The 27,940-nt window shown below is 40.9% G+C and overlaps 2 protein-coding genes and 1 long non-coding RNA gene across 3 annotated transcripts in view; 2 read left to right on the plus strand and 1 right to left on the minus strand.

The window, feature by feature from the left end:
* Positions 1–87: 87 nt before the first annotated feature.
* LOC146767857 (uncharacterized) lies at positions 88–15,759 on the minus strand. Its single transcript, XR_014953670.1, has 4 exons — positions 15,656–15,759; positions 6,274–6,312; positions 4,522–4,577; positions 88–4,395 (listed from the first exon to the last, which is right to left on the minus strand). It is a non-coding gene; the product is annotated as an uncharacterized LOC146767857 (long non-coding RNA).
* On the plus strand, positions 13,366–15,961 carry SMIM8 (small integral membrane protein 8). Its single transcript, XM_085574834.1, has 4 exons — positions 13,366–13,396; positions 14,174–14,249; positions 14,526–14,663; positions 15,602–15,961. Exons 3-4 carry the CDS (start codon positions 14,544–14,546, stop codon positions 15,758–15,760), a joined length of 279 nt encoding a protein of 92 aa, XP_085430960.1. The 5' UTR covers positions 13,366–13,396; positions 14,174–14,249; positions 14,526–14,543; the 3' UTR covers positions 15,761–15,961.
* The window catches only part of CFAP206 (cilia and flagella associated protein 206), a 40,774-nt gene continuing 26,199 nt past the window's right edge, over positions 13,366–27,940 (plus strand). The window contains exons 1-3 of the mRNA XM_021545812.4: positions 13,366–13,396; positions 14,174–14,245; positions 26,827–26,925. The gene's annotated coding sequence lies outside the window, so the exon portion shown is untranslated. The remainder of the gene's footprint in view (positions 13,397–14,173; positions 14,246–26,826; positions 26,926–27,940) is intronic.

Consider the following 27,940-nt stretch of genomic DNA (forward strand, 5'->3'; position numbering starts at 1 on the left):
ATCTCCAGGTCTGACTGTGGGTATCAAGCTGATTTGCTCTGTAAGAGCAAAAAGTGGATGTATTCCCAGCACACAGAATGGCTGGAAAACATGAGGTGAGAAGGGAAATCAGAATCTGTGTTTTGTCATTTGATGTCCTCATCCCATCTTCTCCATCTTCTGCTCCTGCAAGTTCTGCCCAGCAGGAGAGAAAATGTACCCCTCTGTGGCTGCAGTGGCACACACAAATCCCACTGACACTGCCGTAGCTGCATGTACTGCTGATGGAATGAAAAAGTTCATCTGCTTGCAAGTTTGAGGAGTAATCAGGCCAGAGCATCACAAAGCTTCATGGAAAAGGTATTCAGGCATTAGAATGGGCTGCCCAGGGAGATGATGGGGTCACCATCACATCAAGGTGTTCTAGAAATGATTTGATTTAGTGCCATGGTCTAGTTGATGGGGTGGAACACTGGTCAAAGGTTGGACTCGATCTTGGAGGTCTTTTTTGAGCTACATGATTCTGTGATTCTATAAGGCTCAACACAGATGGGAAGCTCAGTGCTTCTTTTGCTGTCCCTCAGTTTTCCAGCCCTTCATGACCTCTGCCTATGGTCAGGCTTCTGCTGGGAAGTAAGGTTATTTGGATATTCCTGCATTGCTACCATTAGAGCTGAGCACTAGCTTGAGGAGCTGAAGGACACCTGCAGAAATTTATACATTCCTGATTTATACTGCCAAAAATGGTTACCAAGCTACTCCTTTATGCTGCAGATAAAAAAGATAACAGGGAAATACCAGCTTATCTCCTTTCAGACATATGCTCCTATGCTTTTAAATATGTTTGGCAACGTGGTTACTTTTTCATTAAAGAGCTATTTATGTCTTCCACGTCTGGAAACAGAGTTCAAGTAGAAGTTTAATAAAACTTTTGAAGACATGAGCTTCAGGGCTTTAATGCTTTCTAAATAAGCAACACACAGTCACAACAGTCTCAAAGGAGCTGAACAGCAAATATGAACACACCACTGTGTAATAAATCACAGGCAAGGAAACAAAGTATTCACTGAACAATGTTAGCATGTTCATTTGTATCTTGTGGATTAGCTGATCTCTGGAGATTTGAAGGAAAACCTCAAGAGACCTAAGGCTTTCTACGTGCACAAGGACTGTTGGAGGGTATCCTGAATTTTGTTGTTCCATAGAAGACAAGTGCAAGGGGGCTTTTGCTGATGGCCACTATAAGTGCACCATCCCTTTCTAATGTAAAAAGCCTGATTTTATCTATCAATCCATGGTTGGAGTTACACCAACCATGGTGTAAATCAGTTCTGAGCCTCCCAGTGAACAGAAATGAAAGACATGCTGGGTCACCAAGATCAGTGGGAACCAACAGTGGTGGAAATCAGGCCATGGTTATACCTAAATATAGATTGAGAAATTTACTCTTTTTCCCAAAGCTGAGCTGCTGTTTCCTTAACTGAGCAGCAAGAAGGATGGGAAAAGAACAACTTTACACTTCCTTTGCCAATCCCACAATGACAAGAACAATATAAAGCAGAATAAGAAGTCCTGACCAAAGAAAACAGGGATCAAGTTGATCAAGATGAAATTCCTGCAAAGCTAATTTGAAAGAGAGCAACACATTCTGTTACCTAGATGTTTAGTAACGAGGCATCAGGGATTCCACAGAACTGAAAGTGGTTCCTGGTCTGTATGCTCTGTTGAAGAGAAACTGAAATTTATTGAAGGGCTGCAGGGTAGGTCTTGTGGCCCACAGTGCTTCTGCAGCCAGAGGTCTGCAGAACTTTGGTTATTTCTTTTCCAGTTTTAGCCTTAAGTTGATAATGAGAAATGGCTGTAGAAAACAACCTTCAGCTTCAAACCTAAAGGGCCACAGAGCCTTTTTTGTGGTATTGTTTGTAACTAGCATAGTTCCCCTGTTCAAAGGAGCTGCAAGTGTGCTTTGGAAAGGTTATGTTTGCTTTATAACCACTGTTGCTATAGATGTGGATGTCAACTGATGCTTTTGCATCCTTTGAAGATACAATTAATTCACTGAAGCATTGCAAAGAAAGAACATATGGAATGGAAAAATAAAACAGACTTCAAAGACAAGGAGTTACTGAACAGGTAAACAAGAGAAAAATGATTTATGGGACAGCACAGGCACAAGACTGATGAGGGGTCAAGTTAGCTCAGGCTAGAGAAGACACATTAAGTGGGCTGTATAAAATTCAGAGGAAGGTGAGGATTCAGACAACAAAAAAAGAAAAATCATCTAGTGAGCGCATAGCTGGGCAGTAGAAAAAATATGGCAGTAGTATTTTGTAACACTTCAAGAAGTGGAAGTACACATGGCAGAAGATGCTGAGTAGTGTCAGGGCATGATGCTTTAGCAAAATTATATTCTCGCTAATCTAAGGACAAGAGAGGAAAAGTGATCCAAATCCTTACAGCCAAGGAGAGATTTCAGCCTTAGAATCTAGGGAAGATTCATTTTGTGCAGAAAGAAAGAAAGGGAGTCAAGAAGGGAAGCTAGCTAAAAAAAGTTGAGTAGATTGTGGGAAATGTAGATGACATCAATTTTGTCAGGGTAATGTCCAATGCTGAAGCTAAAAATGAAATTAATCAAAGTTTTTAAAAAGTTATAAAAGCATTAAAGGAGGACCTCTTTGGCACTGTGGACATACAGACCACAAAAGAGATTTGATCGCTACTGGGAATTACAAGGAAATTACATTAGAGAGTCTTAAACAGTAGAAGATAGGTTATTTGCACCAAGTACTCAAGGAAACATTAAATGGAGCAAGAAGTAAAAAACAGGGATTTGGGGTTAGATTTACTTCAACCCTCTGCTAAATACACACATGCACACTCCAGTTTGATCAAAAACTGAAGATTAGAAATATGTTGATTTGTTTTTCTCATTTCTAGCTGAAGTGTGAGTGATAAGCATGAAAACAAGATCTGTCAGTCAGGAAATAGAGCAAATAATCTCTCTTCCTCATCACATATATCCTTTATTCCCTATACGGGATTTAAACACCCTCAGCAACATACACATACACTTTGTCCTGCTCATGAAAGGCACAAATGACCAGAAGAGGCTTCCCACCCTTTTTCCATCACATGTATTAGTGACTTGATTTTCCCTCTTGGGGTTGGGCACGTGTTCTGCTGAGCAAACAGAGTAACCTGAATGCACCATTAACTTGTGAGTGTGCTGAATGTACTTTATTGAGTAAAGTGTTTGAATAATGCCATTGTTGTTGAATATATTAATCAAATATTAATTTCTGTCATTCACTGATGCCTACAGGTTGGCTAATGTGCATTGAGTAATACATCCATTGAAAAGCACAGTGCTCAGAGAATTACTTCACCTAGTTTTCAATCAGCTCTGCTAATTTAATTACTTTAAAAGCAGAAAAGGTATTTTCGTGTGGAGGAAAATGGCAGGCAGAAGGCAGTGATAGGAAAGTAAGAAAATGCAAGAACAAACTGAATAACTGGAGAGGAAGTAGGGAAGCATCCTAAGTGTTAGAGGCACAAAGGGCAGACAACTTGGAGCTCAAAGAGCTGGCAAATTACAGGAAGAAGGCACAGTATTTTGGGAAATGGAGATGGAACAGTGAGAAATAAAAGAAAGAACGCAAGCCTCTGAACAGTTGATCTATCAATTCTAATACAAGCAAGCTAAATTATCCTTGCAGTTTGAGAGATGGAAGAGCTCCTTTTTCTGATCTAAACATTGCTGGGGAGTGTTTGCTGCACCTACAACTTATCTTTATTTATTTGTTTGTTTGATTATTTATAACAGGAAGAAAGAACCATAAATAGGGACAAAAAATTATAAAGAAGAGAGCAGAAGTAGAAACCACAGAAGATACAGGACCATAAAAAAGCAGAGCTGGTAACAATCTTTAGAGTCCATTCTCCTTTATTTTTTACACTTTAATCAAAACATCATCACAGCCTTTTTTTTTTTTTTTTTCCCAAATATTGAGGATCCTCCCAGTGTTATGAGGAAAAGAAAAAACAAGTACTGGCACAATGGTTTCCATAAACAACTAAACAAATAATGAAGCTTATCTTCAGGTGTTCCTTTAGTAACAGCATTTTGCCGTCATCTTTTCTGTTTGTTGATGTAAGGAGGCATGCATCCATTCTGTGGTTGCTGAGTCTGTTTCATGGACTGCCTACTGCTTCTTTACTGACTGCCTGAGGTGTGAGGTCCACAGGCTGAGAAACACCAATTTGCTTTGTTCTCTGGCCCTAAAAAGGCTTAGTTGTGCAGAAATTGTTCCTGGCAGTTTGGTCTATTCTTAAGTTGATGGAAGCTCCACTAGTCCCCTCAGCATGCTGCATATATTCCAGTGCTCTGCTAGAGAAGAGGAGGGATCAGGAAACCTCCTGGGAACACCAAGGAACAGTATCACTTGATTCAAAATCACATTACCAAGCTGCACATGCACCAGCTGTGCAAACTATTGCACATCTGCAATAGGAGCTGAAAAACTCTTGCTACAAGTCACTAACCTTGCAAGGACTTTGCTTCTTTTCAGTGGTGAGAGTGCCACGGTGATCTCCACGTCCTTATGAGAGAGTCAGCAAGAGAAAACAGAAGACATTAAAATTAACTTTGCCTTCTTCAGCCAACTCACCTCTTTTTATAAAATAAGTAAAGCTATAACATTATTATTGTAGTGACACTCATTTTTTAAGCTCTTCAAAAACAAGCCAGGTAGAGCCTGACAACCCATGAGCAAACACAGCCCACCCAGGTCTGTGTCCTGGCCAAGCTGTTCACTTCTGAACAGCCATGACCACTGCTAGTCATTGGTAGTGCAGCAAAGCCCATGGTTCTAAGGCTGATGTGAGCCAAAATTTTCCATCTATTTCATCCTTCAGGTGCTTTCAGAGGAAGGAGAGTCCCCCAGATGGCAGAGATAAACTGGCAATAGCTTGGTCTTCTCATGCACAGACAAAAAGTAGACACTGTAGACACTTTAGAATTAAATTCATTGAATTGAACCCTTCATTAACATGTAATGAGAATGGGGATCCTCTCCTACAAACATTGTCAAACTAGACAGAGAAAACATGTGCTATCAAGGCGCAGAAATGGTTTATCCAGCATCACTCAGCACATCAGAGGCAGAGCTAAGAAAAGAACCATGGTCTTTCATAGCCCAGCCCCTCGCTTTCACCTGCCTTAGCTTGCTGATTCTAGCCTCTCACTGTTCTATGCCTATTATTAGCTTTTAACTCCTTGGAGCAAGAAATAAGCTCTTTGGTCCACTGGAAGAGAACCATCTAACTACTGTGATATTAAAAGAAGAAATAAATAGGGCTTAAACTAGATATGTGGTATGTAAAGACATTAGCCTAGATACTTATTTGTCAGCCAACTACAGGAAGGAAAAGGAAACACTGGATGGAAGAGAGCTTAGCTGGTCATTTAGTACAATACTGGAGCTGTTTGGTTTGGCTTTTACATCTGACTTTCACATGGGTTTCTGCAGCTTGGGATAAAACTCCTTTTTTTTCCTGTGCTTCAGGATCTTAGTTGCCAAACATTCACTTTCCTGAAAATACAACTTCTAAACTATGGCAAAATCCCATCTTGTTTTGTATTTAGGGAAACCACAAACATCACTTTAAAAAACAGCAGCTGCTGAGTGTGATGCTTTGCCAGCTGCTAATTGCTGTGGTCTCTTCTCTGCACCAATGAATGGGTTTTGAGAGGGCAGAAACAGTTCACTGTTTTCTTTGTTACTTGGTAAATTATGTCTTTTTAAAAAATTAAGCTCAGAAGTAGCCAAAATTACTTAATTATTTTAAAGTGATGATATTCCTATCTCAACTACATGACTACAACTTCATTTCTCACCACCTTCGTGCCAAACAGATAACCCATCTCTACCATGCTCTCCTGATGTAAACAAAAATCTCCATAGCAAATGATCTTCAACATTAATAAATATTATTACTCTATTCAGGCTACTGTTACTATTGTCACACTTTAGTCAATTTGTAAAATAATACAAAGAATTGACAAAGACAAAAGATTTCCACTTGGACAAGCAGTTTTCACTGGCCACATCACAGAGATTTTAAATCTGTAATATTATGAAGTACTGCAATAATGCAACAAACAGAGGATTATGTCCATGGTTTATGTTGGCTGATGGAACACTTGCATGAGGCTACTATCAATCCTATTTAATATTAGAAGATTAACTTCTCATTCAGTGAAACTGTATTTTATAACAAGAAAATCGAACTTACCTGTGTCTCAGTGAATGATTACAGCTGAATCCCAGCTCTCTAGTGGAATTAAGAATCAACAGTTCATTTCTGAGAAAGGGAGTTACTCTTTTATGCCTGGAAATGGAAACTGCTTATCTCCTAGGTAATACAAACTAAATTAGTGCAACCTGATCATCTCTGTTGGCACACTGCTCAAACCAGAACCATAAAACATCTTGTATCATCAGAAAGATATGAGGAAACTGGCATTTATTTGAAGTTTTAGAACCTATCTTTATCTTTTAAGCACTCATTGGCATCAGTTCAGATGCTGCACTCTGTGTTTTCACAGTAGCACACTAGCACAGCCTGAAGACATATGCTGTGAGCCTTAACTCACATCATTTGCTCTTTGACATTTTACATGAGATTTGCATGTTGTGTTCTCCTGGGCAAGTCAGCTGTCCACAAAACACACATATTCTTTCAGGCACACATGACTCCCAAAAATACATTACACAAATACTCAGAAAAGCCTTTCTCTTATAATTTTAGCGTACAGTGGTTTTCCCAAGCAAGTGAAGCCTGGGTTTTGTTACTGAAATGTTTTTTGATTACTGCACATGCTAATCAGTTCCCAGCTGAACCACTCCCCACCAGGAAGCCTATACTTTTACTTTCAATAACTAAACAATAGAATAAGTGTTTGTGTCCTGCCTTATGCATCTCATATCAGGGCTTTGGTGGCCATTTTACCTGGGATGTGGCTGTTCTGCTGAGTAACATTGCAAAATAGGCAGAAAGACTGAACTCCTTGCCTCTTCAATGAATTATTTACACTATAATTTATTCATAGTATAATTTAATTAGCTTAAACTTACTGTGGCTTTTATCTCAGAATTACATGTGAATGTCTGGTAGTTCTATAGAGAGGAAACTATCACATAATTTCCACACGTGCCAGAACCTGCACCTTGGTACTCTCTCTCCCCAGTGAAGCTGATGCCTTCAGAGGCACTAAAGGTGCCAGAGCTTGGAGCTGGATTGCAGGTAATGTAAAGCTCCCCAGATATCTGCTGGCAGCTCATCACGGCAGAGAGCAGGCAGTCTAGGAAGTTCTGGAGTGTGTGGAAGGTAACACCCTGACACAGCTGGTAAGGGAGCCTGCTGGGGCAGTGCTCTGCTAGACCTGCTCCTTGCTGACAGAGAAGGGCTGGTGGGAGGTGTGGTGGTCAGTGGCCAAATTTGGCACAGCAACCATAAAATAATAATTTCTGATCCTTGGTGAAGTAAGGAAGGGAGATCAGCAAAGCTTCTACCTTGGACTTCCAGATCTTGGACTTCAGTCTGTTCAGGACACGTGTTCACAAAGTCCCTTAGGAAACAGCCCTTAAAAACAAAGGGATCCATGAAGGTTGGACATACTTTAAGAAGGAAATCTTAAAGGTACAGGAGCAGGCCATTTCCATGTGCTGGAAGATCAGCTGCTGTGGAAGAAAACCAGCCTGACTGAATAAGAAGCTTTTACTGAAACTCAAGGGAAAACAGAGTTTATGACCTTTGGAAGAAGGGGCAGGAAACTCAGGAAGTGCACAAGGACGTCATTAGGTCATAAAGAGTGAAAATAAGAAAGGCAAAAGCTCAGCTAGAATTTTATTTGGCCACTGCTGTGAAAGATAATAAAAAGTGGTTTTATAAATACAGTAACAACATAAAAAGGGCCAAGAAAAATACCATCTCTTATTGGTTGCAGAGGGGAACACTATAACCAAAGATGAGGAGAAGGCTGCAGTACTTGATGCCTTCTTTGCTTCAGTCTTCAACAGAAAGACCAGTGATCCTCAAGGCAACCAGCCCCCTGAGCTAGTAGTCAGGGACAGGGAGCAGAATAGACCCCCTGCACTCCAAGAGGAAGTAGCTGGTGGACTGCTGAGCTATTTGGCCCCTCACAAGTCTGTGGGACCAGATAGAATACATCCCAAGGTAGTGAGGGAGCTGAAAAGCTGGCCAAGCCCCTCTCCATCATTTATCATGAGCCCTAGCTAATTCGGGAGGTCCCAGTGGGATGGAGGTTGGCCAGTGTGACTCATCTACAAGAACGGGTGGAAGGGGGATCCAGGAAACTACAGGCCAATCAGCTTGATCTCAGTGCTGGAGAGGGTTATGGAACAGAACATTTTGAGGGCTATCATGTAGCATATACAGGACAACCCAGCCAGTCTGGGGGTAGGGAAGACAGGTTCTACCTGACAAACTTAATTTCCTCTTATGATCAGGTGACCCACCCAGTGGATGAGGGAAAGGCTGTGGATGTTGCCTATCTGACCTTCAGCATAGCCTTTTAGACCGTTTCCCAGGGCATTCTCCTGGAAAAGCTGGCAGCCCATGGCTTGGACAGATACACTCCTCTCCAGGTTTAAAACTGGCTGAGTGGACAGGTCCAGAGAATGGTGGTGAATGGTTCTGCATCCATTTGGCATCCAGTCACTAATGGTGTCCCAGAGGGAACAGTATCAGGGCCAGCCCTGCTTAACATCTTCACCAATGATTTGAACAAGGGTATAGAATGCACCCTTCAGTAAGGTTGTGGATGACATTAAGTTGAGTGGGAGTGTTGAGGCCCTCCACTTGAGGGCAGGATGGATCTGCAGAGAAATCTGGACAAGCTGGATCAATGGGCTAAGGCAAATTTTATAAGGTTCAAATCAACACTTCCATCCCTGGAAGTGTTAAAGAAATGACTGGACATGGCAGTTAGTGCTATGGTTTAATTGGCATGGCAGTGTTCAGCCAAACACTGAATTAATATATCACAGAAACCAGAAGGGATTACAAGGATCATCAAGTCCAACTCTTAAGTAATTGGCCCATACAGAGATTGAAGCCACACTGCAGTGTTATCAGCACCATGTTCTAACCAGCTGAGCTCCTCTCAGGGTCAGTGATCTGGTGGTCTTTTCTAACCTTAATGATTCTATTATTCTATGTGGTGGTATTTATATATTGAAAGACAACTGTAAGGTGCAGAAAATCTGCAGAGTTCCAGAATACTGTGTGTCAGATTCCCTTACAACAGAGTTTGTTCTGTTGAAACAGTGAAATTTCTACCCTCTGTAGTCTTCTTAGGAGCTGTGTTCCCTACCTGAGATTAGAAAGAGTGCCTACCTTAGGCTTTTAGGTGCCTACCTTAGGCTTTTAGGTGCCTACCTTAGGATTTTAAATTCTCACACCTTAAACTAATTGGGAGTCCTGGTGTCAGAGGCAGAGGTTAGTCCTGGTCTGTGCTTCCACTTCCAACTGCCTTCCCAACTGCATTGCCCTGCTTACATTGGACTGTCTTGCTCATCCAACTGAAAAACAAACTTTATTCTTTTTTCTTTTCTGGAAATGGACCAGGGAACAAAGTTGGCATACTCCAAGGCTGAGCAATTATGACATTGCATGCAAAGAAGTCCAGAGCAATTACAAGTGAAAAAAGGTCTCCCCTTGCCCTTCCTTTTTGGAGAAGCAGTCTTAGCTCAAATTTGTCTTTAAATCCCACTGTAAGGTATCTGGCTGTATATTGAGAAAATTCAGTGCTACACATGTTTCTCTGCTCTTCTTTTGTAGTAGGAAATAAACTTTTTCTTTCTAGAGGGGATGCTTTGAGTTTTTATATTCTGTTCCCAGTCAGAACCAATTTGCCCACTCAAAATGAAAGTAGAACCAAATAAAGTGCTTTTTTCTTTCCATACTGAATTCAATTGAAAAAGATTTACAAGCTTGATCAGTGTTTGAAGAATAACAATTGCTTTAATCTTTGCTGGAAAGCACGGCTGGATGATTTGTTTTGTCTCGCAGAGACATAGCTGGCTAACAAGCATTATAGAAAATAGTCACATAATGTTATGAAACCCGGAAGAGTCTTGGTTTTAAAACGCATATTGCCTTAAAACTCTTTTGGATTGTCCCAAACAATGGTGGTAGGGTCCCAAAACAACAGTGGTAGTGTCCCAAACAGGGCATGCTGCTGTCTGAAAACAGCTTTCTTTCAATGTGAGCAACACAAAAGAGGAAAAGCTGCTGAAAATCAGCATAAGGACTCTTGAGACTGACATGAGCAGGGCAACAACCACACAGAAAACCCACAATACCCTCAATGCTACCCCTGTCTAGCTGGTCTGTTTGTTTCTTGTGCATTTATGTCCTTAATATGGCCACACTGTTTCACATGCCTCAGTGCAACAATGATTATTCTCATTATTACCTTTGAGCAAGGAGGAAAAAAGTACTTCTAATTACTAATTTTTTGCTTTCCCTTCTCCCCCAGATTTGTTCAGCACAAAACAAACAAACAAAAAAAATCCCAGTTTTCAACTCCAATTAAAATACTGTGAAACTCATGGTGCCTAAAACATTTTAAAATCATTTTAAAAGGTGAATTTCACATCCATGTATCAAAACTCTAACAAACATATGATGGTAGTTGCCCCTCTCACTACAAGTCATACCAGTGCTGAAGTACCAGTGTAGTTGCAAAAAGAATTTTTCTGCCCACAACAGCTCTGTAACTATGTCTCTAAAGCAAGGATAAACTTATCAGTACCTTGAGGCACCCTATCTTTATTCTGAAGGCAATGTGAAGCTCTGTTCTTGTGCAGTACTTGAAATAAGCAGGAGCTGTGAGGTCAGTCAGCAAGGGCAGGAGGCACAGTGCTGCTCCCCAGACCGTGCCAGGCTGGTTGTCGCATGCTAACCATGTCTGCGGGGCACAGCACCGGCTTTGCTCTGTTCTCTACAGAGGCTCTTCTGCAGCTCAAATGATAAGGGCATGTGAGCCTCAAGAAAAGCAGATATTGCTGTTAGGTTGTGAATGGCTAGGGCACGAAGCACAATACTGAATGCAGAATCCCAAAGGAATTTAGCTGAAAGGAAAATAAATCTCAGTAACAGGCTCAGGTTTAGAAAAGAAGGGGGTTTTGTGTGATTTCTTTTCAGGAGAGATACTCGGCTATTAAGAGGACTGGTGACTCAGAAATGCCACAGATGTTTACTATTCTACACTTTTATAGAGCCTCTCCTATAAAACATACCAAACAACTTCATAAGCCTTAATGGATTGAATGTTTCAACATCCTTTTGGGTCAGATGATAGCAACATAATATTCACATACACTTTCCCACAGCCATAAAGCAAAACTAAAAACAGCAAGCAGTCCAAGCTTTTCATCACTGCACAGTTAATCGGGTTACTTGGCATAAGTTTAACATATGCCAAGTACCAGCGTTCACATCAAAGCCTAAGCCCATTTCTACATCCCTCTCTGCTTCTCTTTTTACACACAAAGCCTTATCCCACAGCTCTTCATATGGAGAATATATTCTCTTCAACCAGTGGTGTTTTTTGTCTAGTGTAGGATCTTCCCCTGTCAGTGATGTCCTTTACCTATACCTGTCCTTTATAAGATGGGAAGTGCTAGAGAACTAGCAGCAACCTAACAATCCTTGCCACCAATATATTGCAAATCTGTTCTGGCATAAACCCATCCTACCAAAATCTGGAAAAAACTGTCATGACCCTGGCTGACTTTGGATCAGAAGTTTTATCTGCATGGGTGGTGTAACTGCTGGGAAGGGGTACATGGGTCAGTAAGTGAGTACACTTTCTCTCTGTTGATGTAATTCTTTTGGCTTCCAAAATGTGGGGGAAAAAATTGCTTGGAAGCTGTATGCAGAACATCTCTTGTATTGCAGTAAAAAAATTCCCCTTCCCCTCAAGAAAACCAAGCTACCTTCAAAAACCAAGCCCTTGCAAAAAACTCGTATTGGCTTCTTTCAATTAGACAAACATGAAAACAAATTCAAGCAGCTTCATTCAGATTTTCTACTCAATAGTTTCCAAACAAAATCAGCTGCATGGCATCTGCCACCAAAACAATAGCTACCAGATTAGCAGATGGTATGCTGTGAATTAATTGTTGACACAAACCCCAGACATAGCACTCAATCCTCTCTTGACACCTAAACTTATTTCCTTATTATTTTTCTCACCTCATTTTATTTGCTTACAACAAGAAAAAAAAAATTTAGATATTCCATCTGGATTTAGATGTGAAAAGTTAATCTGGAATTTATTATTACTCTGCCGTCTTTCAAAACAAAACCAAAAAAAAAAGCAGTTTGATTACTGCAGAATAAAAACATGGAACAGGAAGCTTGTGAGCCCAGACACCTCTACATTTCATAGAATCACAGAATCATTAAGGTTGGAAATAACTTCTAAGATTACCAAGTCCCACTGTACACCTAGGGTCACTGTTAGGGGACTTCAGCATCTCTCTTACAAAAAATAAAGGCTGAGGGAGCAGGGCCTGCTCAGCCTTGAGACGATTTAACTGCAAGGGGGCCTGAAGAGCATCTGCCAGTGCCCGGGGGGAGGCTGTGGAGAGGATGAAGGCAGGACTGTGACCGTGCCCGGGTGCTAGCAGCGGGCTCAGCTGAAGGGCCCGTCTGATGCAGCCAGCTCCTTCTGTCTCCTACTTATTATTTTTGAATGCTGCGCTGTCCTCTGTGCTCTTCACTTTATAAAGCACATTAAGGTGCTAGAGTGTGGCCACCAAACAGCAAGAAGGCTCTTTAAAGTTCTAGGAAATGTGTCTTATGAGGAACAGCTGAGGGAGCTGGAGTTGTTTATTCTCAAGAAGAGGAGCCTGAGGGGACTTTTGTCCCTCTCCACAATTCCGTGAAGAAAGTTCTCGGGGCTGGTCTCTTCTGCCGTGTCTGCAGTGACTGGACTATTGGGAATAGCCTTGAACTGAGAGAGGGGACGTTTAGATTAAACATCAGAAAAAATATCTTTTTGCTGTTAGGGTGTTTAGGCGTTGAAATATTTCCCAGGGACGTGGTGGAGTCACCATCCCTGCAGGTGTTCACGAGGCCTCTGGATCTAGCGCTGGGTGATTTAGTGGTAGAGTCGGGCGGACGGTTGTCCTGGATGACCCGCAAAGTCTCTTCCAGCCGGGACAGCTCCACGCCCCGGGCGCACCAGCGGCCGCGCTCCCGCCGCCGCCTCACGCCTGAGGGGCGGGGCCCGCGCCGCCGCCCGCCGCCCGGCAGGGGGCGCCAGCGCGCAGGCGCAGCCGCGCCGCGGCCGCCCCGCAGGAGGCGCGGCTGGCGGCGGGCGGTGAGTAGCGGGGGGGCGGCGGCGCGGCGTGGGCGCTGCGCCTTCCCTTCGCCTTCCCTTCGCCTTCCCTTCGCCTTCCCTTCGCCTTCCCTTCGCCTTCCCTTCGCCTTCCTTCCCTTCGGCGCTCCGGGACGGGGCTCCGGTGTCCCGGGAGCTCCTGCTGGGCTCTTCCCGGCTGAGGCCAAACTGCCCCCTTCGTCCCGGGGGCGGCGCCAGGAGCCCCTCGCCGCCCGGAGTGGGGTTGTGCGGCAGCCCTTGCGCTGCCGTTGCCTTCCCAGGGGATTCCCAGCGCCGTGGCCCCTCTGCCCCTCAGTAATCAGGGGTAGCCAGGGCAGTGTTTTTCCACTCTTGCTCATGTGCTCATAGAATGGTTTGGGTTTCAAAGTGTTGGGGAAGATGAAATAGGACCTTAAAAATGATCTCGTTTCAGGCCCGTGCCAGGAGCAGGGACACCTTCCACAAGACCAGGGTGCTCGTAAGCCCCATTCAGCCTGGCCTTGAACACTTCCAGGGATGTGGATTCCACATCCACAGCTTCTCTGGGCATCCTGTTCCAGTGCCTCACTACCCCCAGAATAAGGAATTCCTTGCATATTCTAAGTAGCTTAAATTTCCCCTCTTTCATTTTGAACCCGAGGCATTTGCAGTGTGCCTTGTGAGTGCAAAAGTGAGACCCGAGTGCTGGGCCTGGGTGGGTGGCTAAAGTGACTGCACTACAGTGGTGCTTGGGCTGGCCTGTCATGTACAAGTTTTATAAAAAATAATTTTTTTTCCTAGGATTGTCTTTTTAGCCAGTGGTCTGAAGACTGATGCTGTTTGGTCCACAGGCAGCTAAAGCATTAGCCAAAGGCAAGTGAAAAACCCTAAGCCCATCAACAGGAGAATTAGATTTGCTATATGAAGATGTAATTCTCCTAAAGTTAATTTTAGTATCCACACAATTAACAAGATTGAAAATCAGTGTGCTTAAGCTGGGAATGTTAGGTGACACTGGAGGTAATCAGTAATATTTACACCAGCTAAAATTGATGTTGTAAGACAAACTGAGTGTGAATTTGCATTCAGTGAATGTAGCTCTTCCAGTTTTTTTACAGAAATTACACCTGATTTTCTTTCTACTTCTAGGAAGTACTCAACATTAAGTAACATGTCTTCCACCAAACCTCCAAATGAAAATGAAACACCCAAAGAGAGAAAACCAGGGTTGAGGAGTGTTCAGACAACTATGCTTTTCCGAGCTGTGAACCCAGAGCTTTTCATTAAACCTGTAAGACAGTCGTTATGAGAGAAACTAAATATGCTTGAAGAGATACAGTTGCTTTAAAGTGATCATTACAATTCTCCGTGCATTATATAATCCTCTTGTTACGCAAACCAAACAGTAATGTAACTAAAAATATTTTTACTTTTTTCCACTTTTGATTGTGGAGAACGCAGAACATTACATTGCTTATTGCAGCTTTTATTTCATTGCTATATTGTCTGATTCTTTTGTACCTAGCCAAGTTGCTTTCAGAAAGACCTGTCTAGACGTATATTACCCATGTAACTTGACAGGTTAAATAATATTATTATTAAGTAATAAAAACAGCAGGAGTTGGTTTTAATATTTAGAAGGGAACAAATCATAGAATGCAAACTTTCTTGGTATGAAGTGAATTGATTTTTGATAGCTTTTCAATATTTTGGGTTTTCCTTTTTCTTGCTTTTATAATTAAGTTGATGATACTCAGGTTTTATTTGCATAAACCAAAAATTGATGAAATTTTGTGCATATAATAAGTATAGATTTAATATCATAAGAGTAGATTTTGTGATAAGAATACAAAATATGGTTTAGAGGATTGTAATCAAGCATCACCAGAGTGCATTGTCCCAGTAGTATATCCAGATGAATTCTGTAAAAAATTTGTAGTGGAGACCTTCAGTAATTGGTTTTGTCTGGTTCATTCATACTCAATCAGCATTTCCAATCAGCAAAATAGAGAGTACTGGCAATGTGCTGTTCTGTCTCCAGAAAGAATCTTCTTTTCCAAAGGGAATTCCTTTTGCTGTCAGAAAATTCAGTCTGCAAGAGGGCAGTGATGATTTTTTGCAGATAATACAATAGCGAATTGTTCAGTTTCTAAGCTGAGATAGACGAATGTTTGAGTTTAATGAAAAATGTTTTGACTAAAAACATTTACCCCATTTTTTTCTTGTCAGAACAAACCTGTGATGGTGTTTGGACTGATAGCAATTAGCCTCTGTGTGGCTTACCTTGGTTATTTGCATGCAACAGCAGAGAATAAAAAGGACCTCTATGAAGCAATCGACAGTGAGGGGTCCAGATACATGAGGAGGAAAACTTCCAAGTGGGACTGAAAATGTAAGAAAGGAAATGAGTAAATCATTCACAGAACCTTTCAAGGCAACTACTGTTTTTTTTCTCTTTCTTTTGAAATAATGGATAAATGTCTCTCTTGCTGTTTAGTCCAAGTTCCTTTATAAAATGCTGTGCCTGTACAAATAAACTGCAGTAAAGATACATATGAAAATAAAAGTGATTTTAAGAATTGCCCTCTATGTCATTGTCAGAAGATATGAAATCACTTTGGACCTCCAATCAGTACTGGTAAATGCCTTAGAAACTGATATGATAGTTCAGTTTCTCTTCTCTTTGATTAAATGAAGTCAGGATTTTATCTTTTTTTTAAATTTTTTTAACAGAATGAGTAATACTTTGTGAAAAGAAAAGTAGATATCTTGCTCTCTTGATAACAGTGGTGCAAGTAAACTAATTTTAAGGCAAGGAAGATCTGATAAAACAATTGGTGAAGAGTTTTATTTCGTAAAGGAAACTGTAAAATACTGGCCAAAATAGTCCTTGGATGTGTAATATACTCTTCCTTACAAATAAAAAAGGTAAATCAGTAACTACATAAAGGAGAAAAAGTGAAACTAGTGTTCTGTTAAGAGAAAGGTAGGAAGAGCTCAGCCGTTATCTTTCCTGTTTGGCATCCTATGACAGATCATTATGCTGGCATCAGCCTGCCATTTGATAGCTTTAGCTCCAGCTTGGCCAGAGTTTGTGTAATATTCTTGAATAGTCAGCAGGACTAGTTTAATTTCAACTGCATTCAAAATTTAATTTCTCTATATTGCAAAGTACATTATATGACATTAATTTATTGCAGGTTACTGAACTCAGAATAAGGAATGGAAGGTCTAAAATTCCCAGGTACTTCTGTGAGTGTCACTGGAGGGTGGGTGGGCACTGTGGTGTTTTCCTAGCACATATGGTGATCCCTTGTGAGCCTTTGAGCAAACTGTGCAGGCAGGTGTCTTCCTGCTCCAGCACCAAGTCCTTCTCCCATTAGCTTCCCTGTTGCTTCTGGGTGCCTGACATTTCCTAGACAGTGTCCCATTAACCAAACTCCAGAAGGTGTGGTAGGGGTACACATACCAGGCTGTGACCTGTTTCTGCCATGGACCCTTCCTGACGTTATGTTGCAGTTTTCTGTTTATATTTGCAGAGCCAACAAGGGCTCCCAAGAAGCTGAGAGACCTCTTTGTCAACCCTCTTCTGACCAAGGTAGCTTCCGTCAGGCCAGAGAATGAAAATGCAGGAAGGAACTCCTGCTTTGCTATTCTGGGAGTTGCTTTGGGTTTTAGCAGAAGATTTTGGTACTGAAGATAAAAAAGGTGACTGGCTGCCTTGAGGGACAGCAGTTACACCATGGGATTTCTCTATATCTCCCTCTAAGTCCTTCACTTTGAATCTGTGAGTTTACTTCTGTTCCTGTTTTATATTTAACTGTATCTTAAATTCAGCAGGTCTTTGGTTAAGCTTCCTCCTTCCTGAGAAGTGAAATGAACCCTACCTATAAGAAAGTTGTTTGGTTTTTTTTTTGGTTGTTTTTTTGTTTGTTTGTTTGTTTGTTTTTTTTTGTTTTGTTTTTTTGGTTTTTTTTTTTTAAAGGGCATTTTTGCAGCCTTTAAAAGCAGATTAGCCTCTGTGAGCCTGCTGCCCTACAACAGCAAGGTTCCTGGGCAAATCTAAGTTTGCAGGTTAGGAAACTGCTTGCCTTTTGATTGGTGAAGGAATTTCTGGCTGAAATGATCAAATATTCAGAACATGCTGTGCATGTCCTGCAGAATTGTTTGGTGTTTGTGAAGGATCTTTAGAATAAATCTCTGCTTTAAAAATGGTTGCACAGGATTTTAGCTCTTTTCAGTTCATTAAAATGCACAGGTCTCGTATGTTTGCTTGAATTCAACTAAATTATTCCCAAAACAGTGCTACAACTACATATTTTTACCTGTTTTTCTATAAGCTTTTAGAACACTTTGATCCTTTGCAGATGTCTGCAGATGAATTGAAAGCCCATTCTCTTATTTTCACATATTTGAGAATAATGCAGGATTTATGTTCTCAGGATTTCCAGTTATGCTTTCTGAAGTGAATATGGATCTAGCAGTTACTGAGGAAAAGAAAGTGGGACTAGAGGCATAAAAGATAATAGACTGACCTGGACAGGGTGTAGGCATGTACATGCCAGTGACACTTCTTATAAAAGCTGTCTGAGATAGGGCCTCTTGAATGTTGGCTGGATTCAAGGCCTGTTGACCAGGTTACTTTAGAACTGTGAGGCTGAAGGAAGAATGGATGTTTAAATTTGTCCTATAATTTCTTTGGTAGCTGCTGTACAGATAACTCTCAATGAAACACAATTTATATATAGAAAAGAGATAAAGCAGTGCAAATACAGAGAGGTATGTGGTATGTTAATGAATGTTACAGTATCAACACAGCATTTGCTGTTTTAAGTTCCTGATTTTTATCATAAGAACAATGTGTGTATAGGGATTAAAGGAAAAAAAAACCCTACCCAAACAAAACTGCTTTGATACTAAATTTGTTTGCTCAGCTCTGAAAGTGTGGCACCCCTTATGCATCTGGAGGACAAATGCAGCACCAGTATAGTTTATTTTGTTCTGTGTTTTTCAATTTCAGTCTTCATTATAGTGATAATTATCTAAAAGGGATGATAACTGGCTTGACAAAAACTGTGAGTCAAAATTATTTCCTCTGAGATTTTTGCCAGTTCCTTACTGTCTGTGCTGACTTACACATCTTTTACCAAGAGCAGCAACAAAATGCTATGACTAAAATATCCAAAACCATAGCTGTTTTACTGTTCCCAATATCTCCTTAGACTACATGGTGTGAATGGGAGTTGTTGGCATTCAACAACAAAAAGTAATTAAACAATTAAAGGGCCAAAGCCTACTGTGATGCTGCTTAACTATTACCAGGGAAAGTTAGTTCTTTGGGGGTGAAACCAGCCCTTCCACAGTAACAGCTGCTACATAGGAAGCTGCATTCAGGCTGGAAAGGGTCACTTCATAAAACCCTCCCTTGTCATTTTCTCCTGGATATTACTGAATTGTTAATGTGTTTGAATCCTAATTGGAAAGCAAATGTTTCAGCTAGCTTGGTAAATAATTGCCAATGATTTTTCTCCTTTCACCAGCTTGTGTGTTTTGTCTAGCAACAGTAAGTTTTGCCTGCAAATGAGATCTGTCAGGATTAGAGTTCTGACGCTCTTATAACTATTACAGAATGACACTGGAACACCACAATGATTAAAAGTTCTGATCTGGATTCCTTTGTTGTGCTGTGTGTTCAGAAAGGGTACCACCACCAACTCCCAGTGCTGCTTTTGATCAGATTCAGGAGTATAAGCTTTCCAGTATTAAATTCAGTATTAAATTCATGGTAAGATAGTGGGAAAGTTCATTTCTGAAATTCCTTTCTTGTGTTACAATCTGAGATTTAGGAAAACCCCAAGTCCTCTTGATTCTGTGTGTTCTGGGCAGTCATTCATATCTTAGTAAGAAAGAACTGCTGCATATTAGAAACTCCAGTATATTCAGAGGGGGAACAAAGTCAGCTGTTCTGCAGTGCATGAAGGTTCTGAGTTGGGCATAATGAAGTCTGAAAGGTGAAGGAGCTGCAGGACCATTAGCAAGTGTTTTCTGAAGCTCAAGTACTTTGGTAAGAACTACATTTGATTTGCCATTTGTGCAGATCATCCAATCATCCTTCAACAGGACACAGCTGTTTAATCCTGAATCTCATCTTCTTACACCTGATTCTGTCTCCTGACCTTAGACTGAAGCTCTGTACAGTCTCTTGAGGTTTGATTTTTTCATGGCACACCACAATAATAACCTCAGTGATGAAGGGCTTATGGTAGTATTCATATGTTTGAGGATCTAGGAAGAATCTGAAGTATATGCTGTGTCTAATTTTCTTAGAAGTTTCTGATCAGCAGTGTAAAGTTTTGTAGAAATCATGTTGTGCATGGTTATTTAATGTGTGTTGTGAAGAGGAATGTTTGATTTCTATTTTAAACAATATCAAGAGTTTATCAATGTCCTGAGAGCCCTGGCAGCAGGATGAGTGCCATGCATGCCTGGGAGCATAGGCTTCAGCCTTGCATTGACACACAATCTCTTTTTCAATTACTTTCTCTTCACTGCTTGATAAAATGGGCAGGGGAAGAGCTGTGTCATCAAGGCACAACATGTTTTCAATACTGTGGAAATAGCCAGCATGACAGAACTGAGTGCTTAACAGCCAAGATTGTAATTCTGAATAATAATAAAAAAAAAAATTTAGTTTGGAATTTTTGGCGGTTTTTTTTAAATGCTTGCCATAACCAGGACCTTTATTCACTTGAGATTTGAACACTATTGCCAGAGTAAGTACTTAGCCTGAAAAATTACTGGCTTTGTGCTTGATGAGATATGAGCTTGAGCTGGCTGGTTTTTAATTCACTTTCAGAACATTTCACTACTTTTTTTTTATTGCATGAAGTTTATGGACTTCATTGTAAGTTCATTATCAGGCCTTGTTTCATGATTAGGTACATTTCCTAAGGGCAATAAAGTACAGGCTTAACTTAAAATCTGTCCTGAACGTTTGTGTCCATCAGAGCTAATAAAGTGTTTAACAGATTGGCTGAATCTGGACCCTAAGAAAACTGCCAACATACATATATTCCTAAATGAAACATGCCAACTGTAGGTTTATGTTTCTCTGTATACTTGGCTCATGCTTTATATGGCTTTTTGGATATCTGAGAAAAGACTGAAATACACAGAGAGATCCTTCGGGATCTGAGCCTTCCTGCTTTCTGCACCACTTCACGGGGCTTTTCACTGCCGGAGCACCCGAGCGCTCCTCAGCCAGGCGTTACTCAGCACGTCCAACACCTGTCATCCATAGTCTTGCAGCCTCCCACCAGATGACGAACAGCTCACGGAGAATTGCTGGAGTGTTTTGCTTTGGAATTTTATTTTATACAAGTTTCTAAATAGCTGTCTGTTTATAGTGCAGGCGGTCAGAGCAACACACTTGGCATCTGAAGAGGAAAAGCACGGAGGCTTACAGTGGTCTTAAGTTTTCAACAGAGTTTGTTCCATTTTATGGAGCTGTTTACCAAGGGAGCTCTGCCTCTTGCTGTCATAGTATCTGCTGACAGTAGCTGGCAGAATCTTAGTTCCTCGTGTTTAACCATTCAATTACTTGAATGTAAAAAGGCTGTTACATATCTTCATAGACCTGAGTGCTCAGGATTTGAACTTGTACCATTTGCCCTGATAATACTGGCTTCAGAGACTAAGGCTGGGGAGAATTCCCAGGTGGAGAATTCTACAGCTGAAACAAAATAAGAGACAGATATGACTGAAGTAATTGCAAGATGTTTTCTGTTTGTTGGGGTTTGTTTCTTGCAGTTCATCTTAAGAGGTGGGTTAACCTTAATGAGCTAAGTGCTAACTAACAGTGAGCTTGGACAGCTCAGGGTAGTGGAAAATTTATTCATCATCTGTCTAAGCAAACACATCAGTGCATGAGTGATTGAAGTGGGATTTTAAGTGTAGGATAGTTCAAAGTCCATCACTCTACCATACTAAGAAGTCACTTCCAAACAAGTGAAGTCACTGCTTTCTTGTGAAAGTGTTTAATTCATATAAGATACTTCAAACAGATATTTGGCACACTCTGGCACTGTTTCTGATTTACATGTCTGTAAAGCCTTACCTCTATGAAGCTCTGTAGATAACTGTTGTTCCATGTTCATTTCCCTCTTACATGCACGCTGAAAAAATCCAAACTTCATGTTCACAGTTGTCTAATTAAATCCATAAACTGCACAGAAAACAGTTTGCATGTGTGTGTTTGTGTGTAAGGCAACATGAGGGGCAATTCTGCAAGCTGCATGTTAGAAAACTAAGATGATGTTGAAGTGTTTCAACTCTCCTTGAACAAACTGTTCAGCTTCTCTTACACTGATAAATAAGTAGATTTGTTAGTTCTTTTCTACTAGGGAGGACATAATATAATCATAATTCTGCAATGCCTTACTGATCACATGGAAGGAGGAAGTCACCCTGTCTTAAAGGGTTAGCCCACTTTTTATCTAGGATACAGTGGCAGGGAATGATACAAACCATGGCTGGCTACAGGGGTAGGTATTACCGGTGGTGGACCTTAGTCCTGGGCACCTCATTCATCCAGACAAGACCAAGGGCCCTGGTGAGTGCACATCCCAGGCCCTTCTTGATCTACAGCCTTTGGAAGCATATTTGGAGACAGGCAGCAGGAGCTTCAGATCAGGCCAGCTGTGTCTGTACATATCTATGCTGCCAGCACACTCTGGGATGGACTTACTCAGCAGTGTTTGCACAGCAGATACAGCTCATAACAGTCTGTCAGACCCTGGCATTACTTCTCCTTGCCTCTTGGGAGGGGAAAAACATTTTGTTTTACTGCTTTCAAGTGTTAAGTTGAAGGTGTGTTTGTTCCACTTAGAAACAGCACATCCTCTTAAGTCTATGTACTTGGTTTTGGAGAGATGAAAGGAGCCACAGCTTGGCCTAAATGAGTAGCTTGGTGATGTAGATAAATAGACAAGATAGCAAACAATAGGATCACTGTGGGATCTGGAGAGCTATTTACCATGGACACTATTTGGTATTTCAAGAAAATATTTTAGCAAGTAAAGTAACTAAGCATGATTTAAGATATTTTTTTTTCCCTTGTAGTTGTACTCACTGCAGAATATTAATTATGATTGACTGGCAAGTTTTTAAAAAAGGCCATTTCATATTCGATCGATTTCTGCATGTCAGGTACTGTGAGTACAGGAGCTACTGGTTGCTAAAAAGAATTGTGGGCTCATACAAGCAAGCCTTCCATTGCATGAAGCAGAGACAGCATATGTTTTTTGGCTTGATTTTGTTCCTGTTTGAGAAGTATTACAGCATAAAAAGTAACACTACCCACATTACTTCCAGCTCTGATTCTGAGGGAGTCATTCTTTATGGCTGTTATGTCTGAATGATGCAAATAAAGAATCTTTCAGATAACAGCTGGATGCTCGGGTGCCAGTGATGGCATGTATTGACAGCATGAGACAAAGCCTAGAATGGGGAGCTGTAATGGTACAGTGAATAATACAGAAAGCAGGATTTCTCTATTAGTCATTCAAGAGATGTCTAATAATTGCCAGAAAATACCACAGTCTCAGGAACAGTCAAACTTTCTCTCTAAGGCAGTGTTATGGAAGACTGAAAAGTGGGTTGTCTAATTACTGTAGCTGAACAGCTGAACTAGTAGAGAGCTGTGGAGTATGGCCGAGAAGCAGCTAATTAATAAAATAGAGACATCTTGCTCGTTAATCCCTCAAAGGTCTGCAGAAGAGCTCCGTGACATCTTAAAAGGAAGATATGCAGATTGTGAAACCTTTGAATGCATCACATGGTGAAATGAAGTGTGAAAGGAACTAATGAGGCTGGTAGCATTTGGAGTGTGAGTGCACACTGTCTGTGCGTGAGAGGCAATTAAGGAGCTGCAGTGCCTGATGGGCACCAGAGCACAGAATGAATGCACCATGTCTGTCCAGGGGTGGAGGGGTACCCACACTGAGAGAAACCCAGCCATTGGGATTGGAGTTACTGGTGTGATTTCCTTTTCTGAGCTTAATTAACAGAAGGGCAATGTCACATTTACTGCTACTCAAAATACTCAAAATACTCAAAATACAGACGGAGGAAAACCAATTGAGTGACCAATTGCAGAATGCATCAAGTGTCTAGTGGGAGATGCAGATGCTGGAACAACTGGCATTAATATTGGCTAGTAGGTACAGTACATGGGTGTTTTGGGGATATCTAGGCAGGGTTCTGTCATATGTCAGCAGTGGCCAGACACAAAGACAAATCCCAGAAGGAAGACTGAGCCAGTAACAATGATGGCAACATCCTCAGGAGAGAGAAAACCTGTACTCCTTTCATTGCAATTTACTGGGACTAGCAGTCAACTAGCTGTCTTTGGGTCTGTAAGCAAACCAAGAGTAAAGTAAACAGCTTGACTAACAGCAACTAGTAATCTAACTCCAAGTCTCATTCTTATTGCTGGGTCTTGCCTTTCTTTTGTATACTTGGACTTTTCCACTCTACAGTTGCAGTCTGCTGTTGCTTTTCCCAAAACTTGAGTGACTAGAGAAAAATACTACTCACCAAGGTGTCTGAGCACCATATTTTTCCATTATTTTTCCACTCTTCCTTCCTCAAGTCAGCTTTCCAAAAGGCACAGGCACTTCCAATTTGTTTATTCAAAAACTTAATCCACAGTATAAACGGAATATTGCTGGCTATTCCACTTCATTCTGTTTTCCTTCATGGCTTCTTGGCAACTTAAACTGCTGATGTCAGATTACCTGCAGGGCTCTGGCTTCTATATCTGCTAGCCACAATAGCTGTACTACCTTCTTTGTGTTGCCTATAGTATCCCAAAATGATTCCCGGGATTTGGGGGTTTTGGGATTTTTTACTCGATGTGCCAAACATTACAGTAGTTAGATTTCAGAAAAAGAATAATTTAACTTTGAGTCTAGCCAAGTACTGCCAGTAACAGCTTTGTAAAAGAGTACTTTAATGCTAAGGCTGGAGTCTGACCTACTTAGACACCTAAGGTGTTAACCATCTTTGATATGTTTCTGATAGTCCCTCTTTAGTATGAGGTTTATAATCCTGATTTATACCCAGTTCTTATTTTCAATGTGGATTTAAAATTCAGTGATCTGGACCTTCACCCTTAAACTTCACTTTGAATGATTTTATAATTTCATTATATTGATAGGAATCCGATGCCGAGACACTTAGCTATTCTAGTGAGCATCTTAAGTCCTTCTGATACGTTACTTTTAAAATACTAAGTATTCATTTTTGCCAGATATGCTTATTTCTGGATCAGCTGACTGGATGATTCCATCTTACCCTGTTTTCTGTTCTCCTGCTTCTACCTGGATAGCATCACTCTTCATATGTAGTGACCTTTCAGGTGTTGCATCTAATTTCTCAGTTACAAAGGACATTTCTAGTATCAATAATGATCTCAATGAAAAATCTCCCTATTTCTTAATGTGTTTAATCAATATCAGAAAATAGCTGTGAAATGATTATTCTTGTAACCAGCTTGCATTAGTTTCCCATTTCTATTTAGATCCTGATTAAATATAAATGGTAATTTGTCTATGGATAGTTGAGAATGGAAACTGATTAACTGTTGTATTGCACTAAATACAATTAACATTCAAGAATATATGTATATATTCAGTAATATCCATCTCTTGGTTATTAAACAGATGGCTTATATAGAAGGCTTGCTGACCTCTCCTGGATAAAGACTCCTAAATGGTTTGGAATGCTGTATTTGTTAATGAGAGAAATCTGTTCTCCATCACAAGCTGGACTGATCCTTTCATCTGTTACAAACTACATTAGACAAAACTGATTGCTGTAGTCAAGAGCAGCAAATTCCCATTCCATCTCACAAACCATAAAAAAGAACCTATGTTTCAAAGCATGACTCAGATAGGGCTATAATACTGGGTTCAGTTCAGTAAGCTGAGCTTTGTTAGCGAAAGCTTGGAATTACTAACTTTGCTGCCAAGGGAAAGTTCTTAGTCTTTTAATTCTGCTGCCAGAAAGGGCTTTATTGGCAGGTACTGAAGAGTTCCTGCAGGACTTTGCTGGAAACCTTGCAATGTTACAGAAACCACCAGCCACCCAGTCTACTGCATGAACTGTAATTCCCTGACATTATTGCTGGTCAATTAGAGGTGCACCTGTGTGACTGAGGCCTTGGTCTGTGTCTGTGCTGTGCGAGCTGACACATGCTCTTGCAGGCTTGCCAATTCTGCACTGAGCACTGCAGAGACCATCCTCTGCAGGGCTTTCACCAAGGACAATGGGGAGTTGGATTCCTTTCATAGTATGATGTGGGACCACTATGATCTTGCCAGAGGATTCCTGGGAAGCTGCCAAAAGACAGCAAAATTTTCTTTTATTCCATTCAGAAGCAAAATATTCTGGGATTCTCTACACACACTGCACTAGCAGAGGTCTTTCAGTATGTACCCCCAGTCTTTTTAGCTTTAAATCCAAGGTTAAGGTGTTAGAATGTACGTGGTTCAAAGATCCTCCTGAACAAAAAGCTTCTAATACTGTAAAAGGCTGAAAGCCTTAGTTTCATCTGTTCCTGTGCTTGGTTCTATCTAAGCAGCAATATGTTGAGTGACTTGGAGTGGGTCTTGAAAGTCTGGCAGTGTAAAAAGACATACATGGTATTGAAAGACTTCTTGAAACAACTGAGCTCATTTGGAAGTGAATAATAGGTTTCTAAAGGCCTTGCTGCTTGCATATTTTTTTCTTGCTAACTAAAATTATTTTTCCTTTAATAAAATTATTATTCTTCTAAGAATACTAAAACTGCATATCTTTCTGTTTCTCTAAAAACCCCTACTTTTTGGATACTGAAATCCTTAACATAAAATCATCATATTTTAATTGCCTTGCAGCCTTACTTAGGACAAAAAGATCTGTCCTCCTGCAATTTACTTATCTGTTCTTACCAAATGCTGGTACAGCAAGCAGGCTGGAAAACATGAGAGGTACAATACTGTCTAAAGCCCAGGGGAACAGTAAGAACCCATATAACCCTGCAGGAGGACGGCAGCTGATGTTAGGTGGTGACTTTTTCTTGGTTCTCGGTAGGTTCCTGTCAGGCCTCTTTCCTCTTGTACATTAAGTGTTTTGCTAGATCTGATTTGTGGCATTGAGGAGTTTCTGAGTTCAAACATGCTGAGCGGATTTGTCACTGTGCACTGCACCAGATCTCCTTGCACAGCTCCTGGCAATAATGTTCTTATGGCACCTTCAACTGAACTCTTTTTAAAAAGTGGAAATTGTCCTTACAGTAAAAAGTCATGCAGGCTTAATACCATAATGTGCTGGAAAAGCTGGATGTCAGTGGGTATCAGTATGACTTTATACTGAGGATAGCAAAACTTTTCTCCTTTGCCCTTTTCTTGCAGGCTATCTTAGTGAATCTGATGTGTGTGAACCAGAGAAGTGGTGAGTCTGCCAAAGGATTTACAACGCTTTAAAGCCACCCTCTTGAATGTATGCTGGAGGTAGGAATTTCTTGAATATTTTGGAGCAATTTCTTTCTCCTTTCCCCCTGAAAGTGACCACCCTGCAGTGTCACTCTATGTACACATAGAGGGGGGCAACCACAACATTTTTTTTCCAATGTATTTTAAGTGGTTTTGAAAAATCTACTGGAGTCAGAGTCAAAGAAACCAGAACTAGAACAAAAAAGTGTGAAAAATTGCAGAAATTCTGGAAAGAATTGCAGAAATTGCACAAATTCTTCAGTGAATTGGAGTCACATAGAATCACTGAATGGGTAGGATTGGAAGGGACCACAGAGGGTCATCTGGTCAAACCTCCCTGCTCCATCAGGGTCATCCTAGAGCACAATGCACAGGATTGTGTCCAGATGGTTCTTGAATATCTCTGGTGAGGGAGACTCCACAACTTCTTTGGGCAATCTGTTCCAGTGTGTGGCCACCTGCACAGTAAAGAAGCTCTTCCTCATATTCAGGTGGAATTTCCTGTCCATCAGTTTCTGCCTATTGCTGTTTGTCCTATTGCTCAGTACCACTGACAAGAGCTTAGTATAATCCTCCTGGCACCCTCTTTTCAGAGACTGATACATGTTAATGAGATCCCCTCTCAGTCATCTAAAGGCTGAACAGCTCTCTCAGACTTTCCTTGTAAGAGAGATGCTCCAGTCCTCAAAATGTCTTTGTTGCCCTCCACTGGACCTGGTCCAGGAGCTCCATATTACATACACATGCACAGTCATCTCTCAGCTTTATTTCCCCCTCACACATACACCTCACACTGTACACATAGCCCATTTTTCTTACCTGTTGTATTTTCTTTTTCTCTTCTTGACTACAAGTGGTAGAAGCATTGTCTGTCAGTATAGATAAGAGGCAAACATCTTTCTTTCAGCTGCAGGCCTCTAGTTAGACCCAAGTCTTCAATGGGACATGGAAACAGCTTTTTTCTTCACATGCTGATCACAAGTCCTTTCTGCATATCATTCAAAGACTGCTCTGAGTCACTGGGGTAGAAAAT

Source organism: Lonchura striata, chromosome 3, assembly GCF_050655825.1.
Source record: "Lonchura striata isolate lonStrDom1 chromosome 3, ASM5065582v1, whole genome shotgun sequence".
Classification (NCBI taxonomy): Eukaryota; Metazoa; Chordata; class Aves; order Passeriformes; family Estrildidae; genus Lonchura; species Lonchura striata.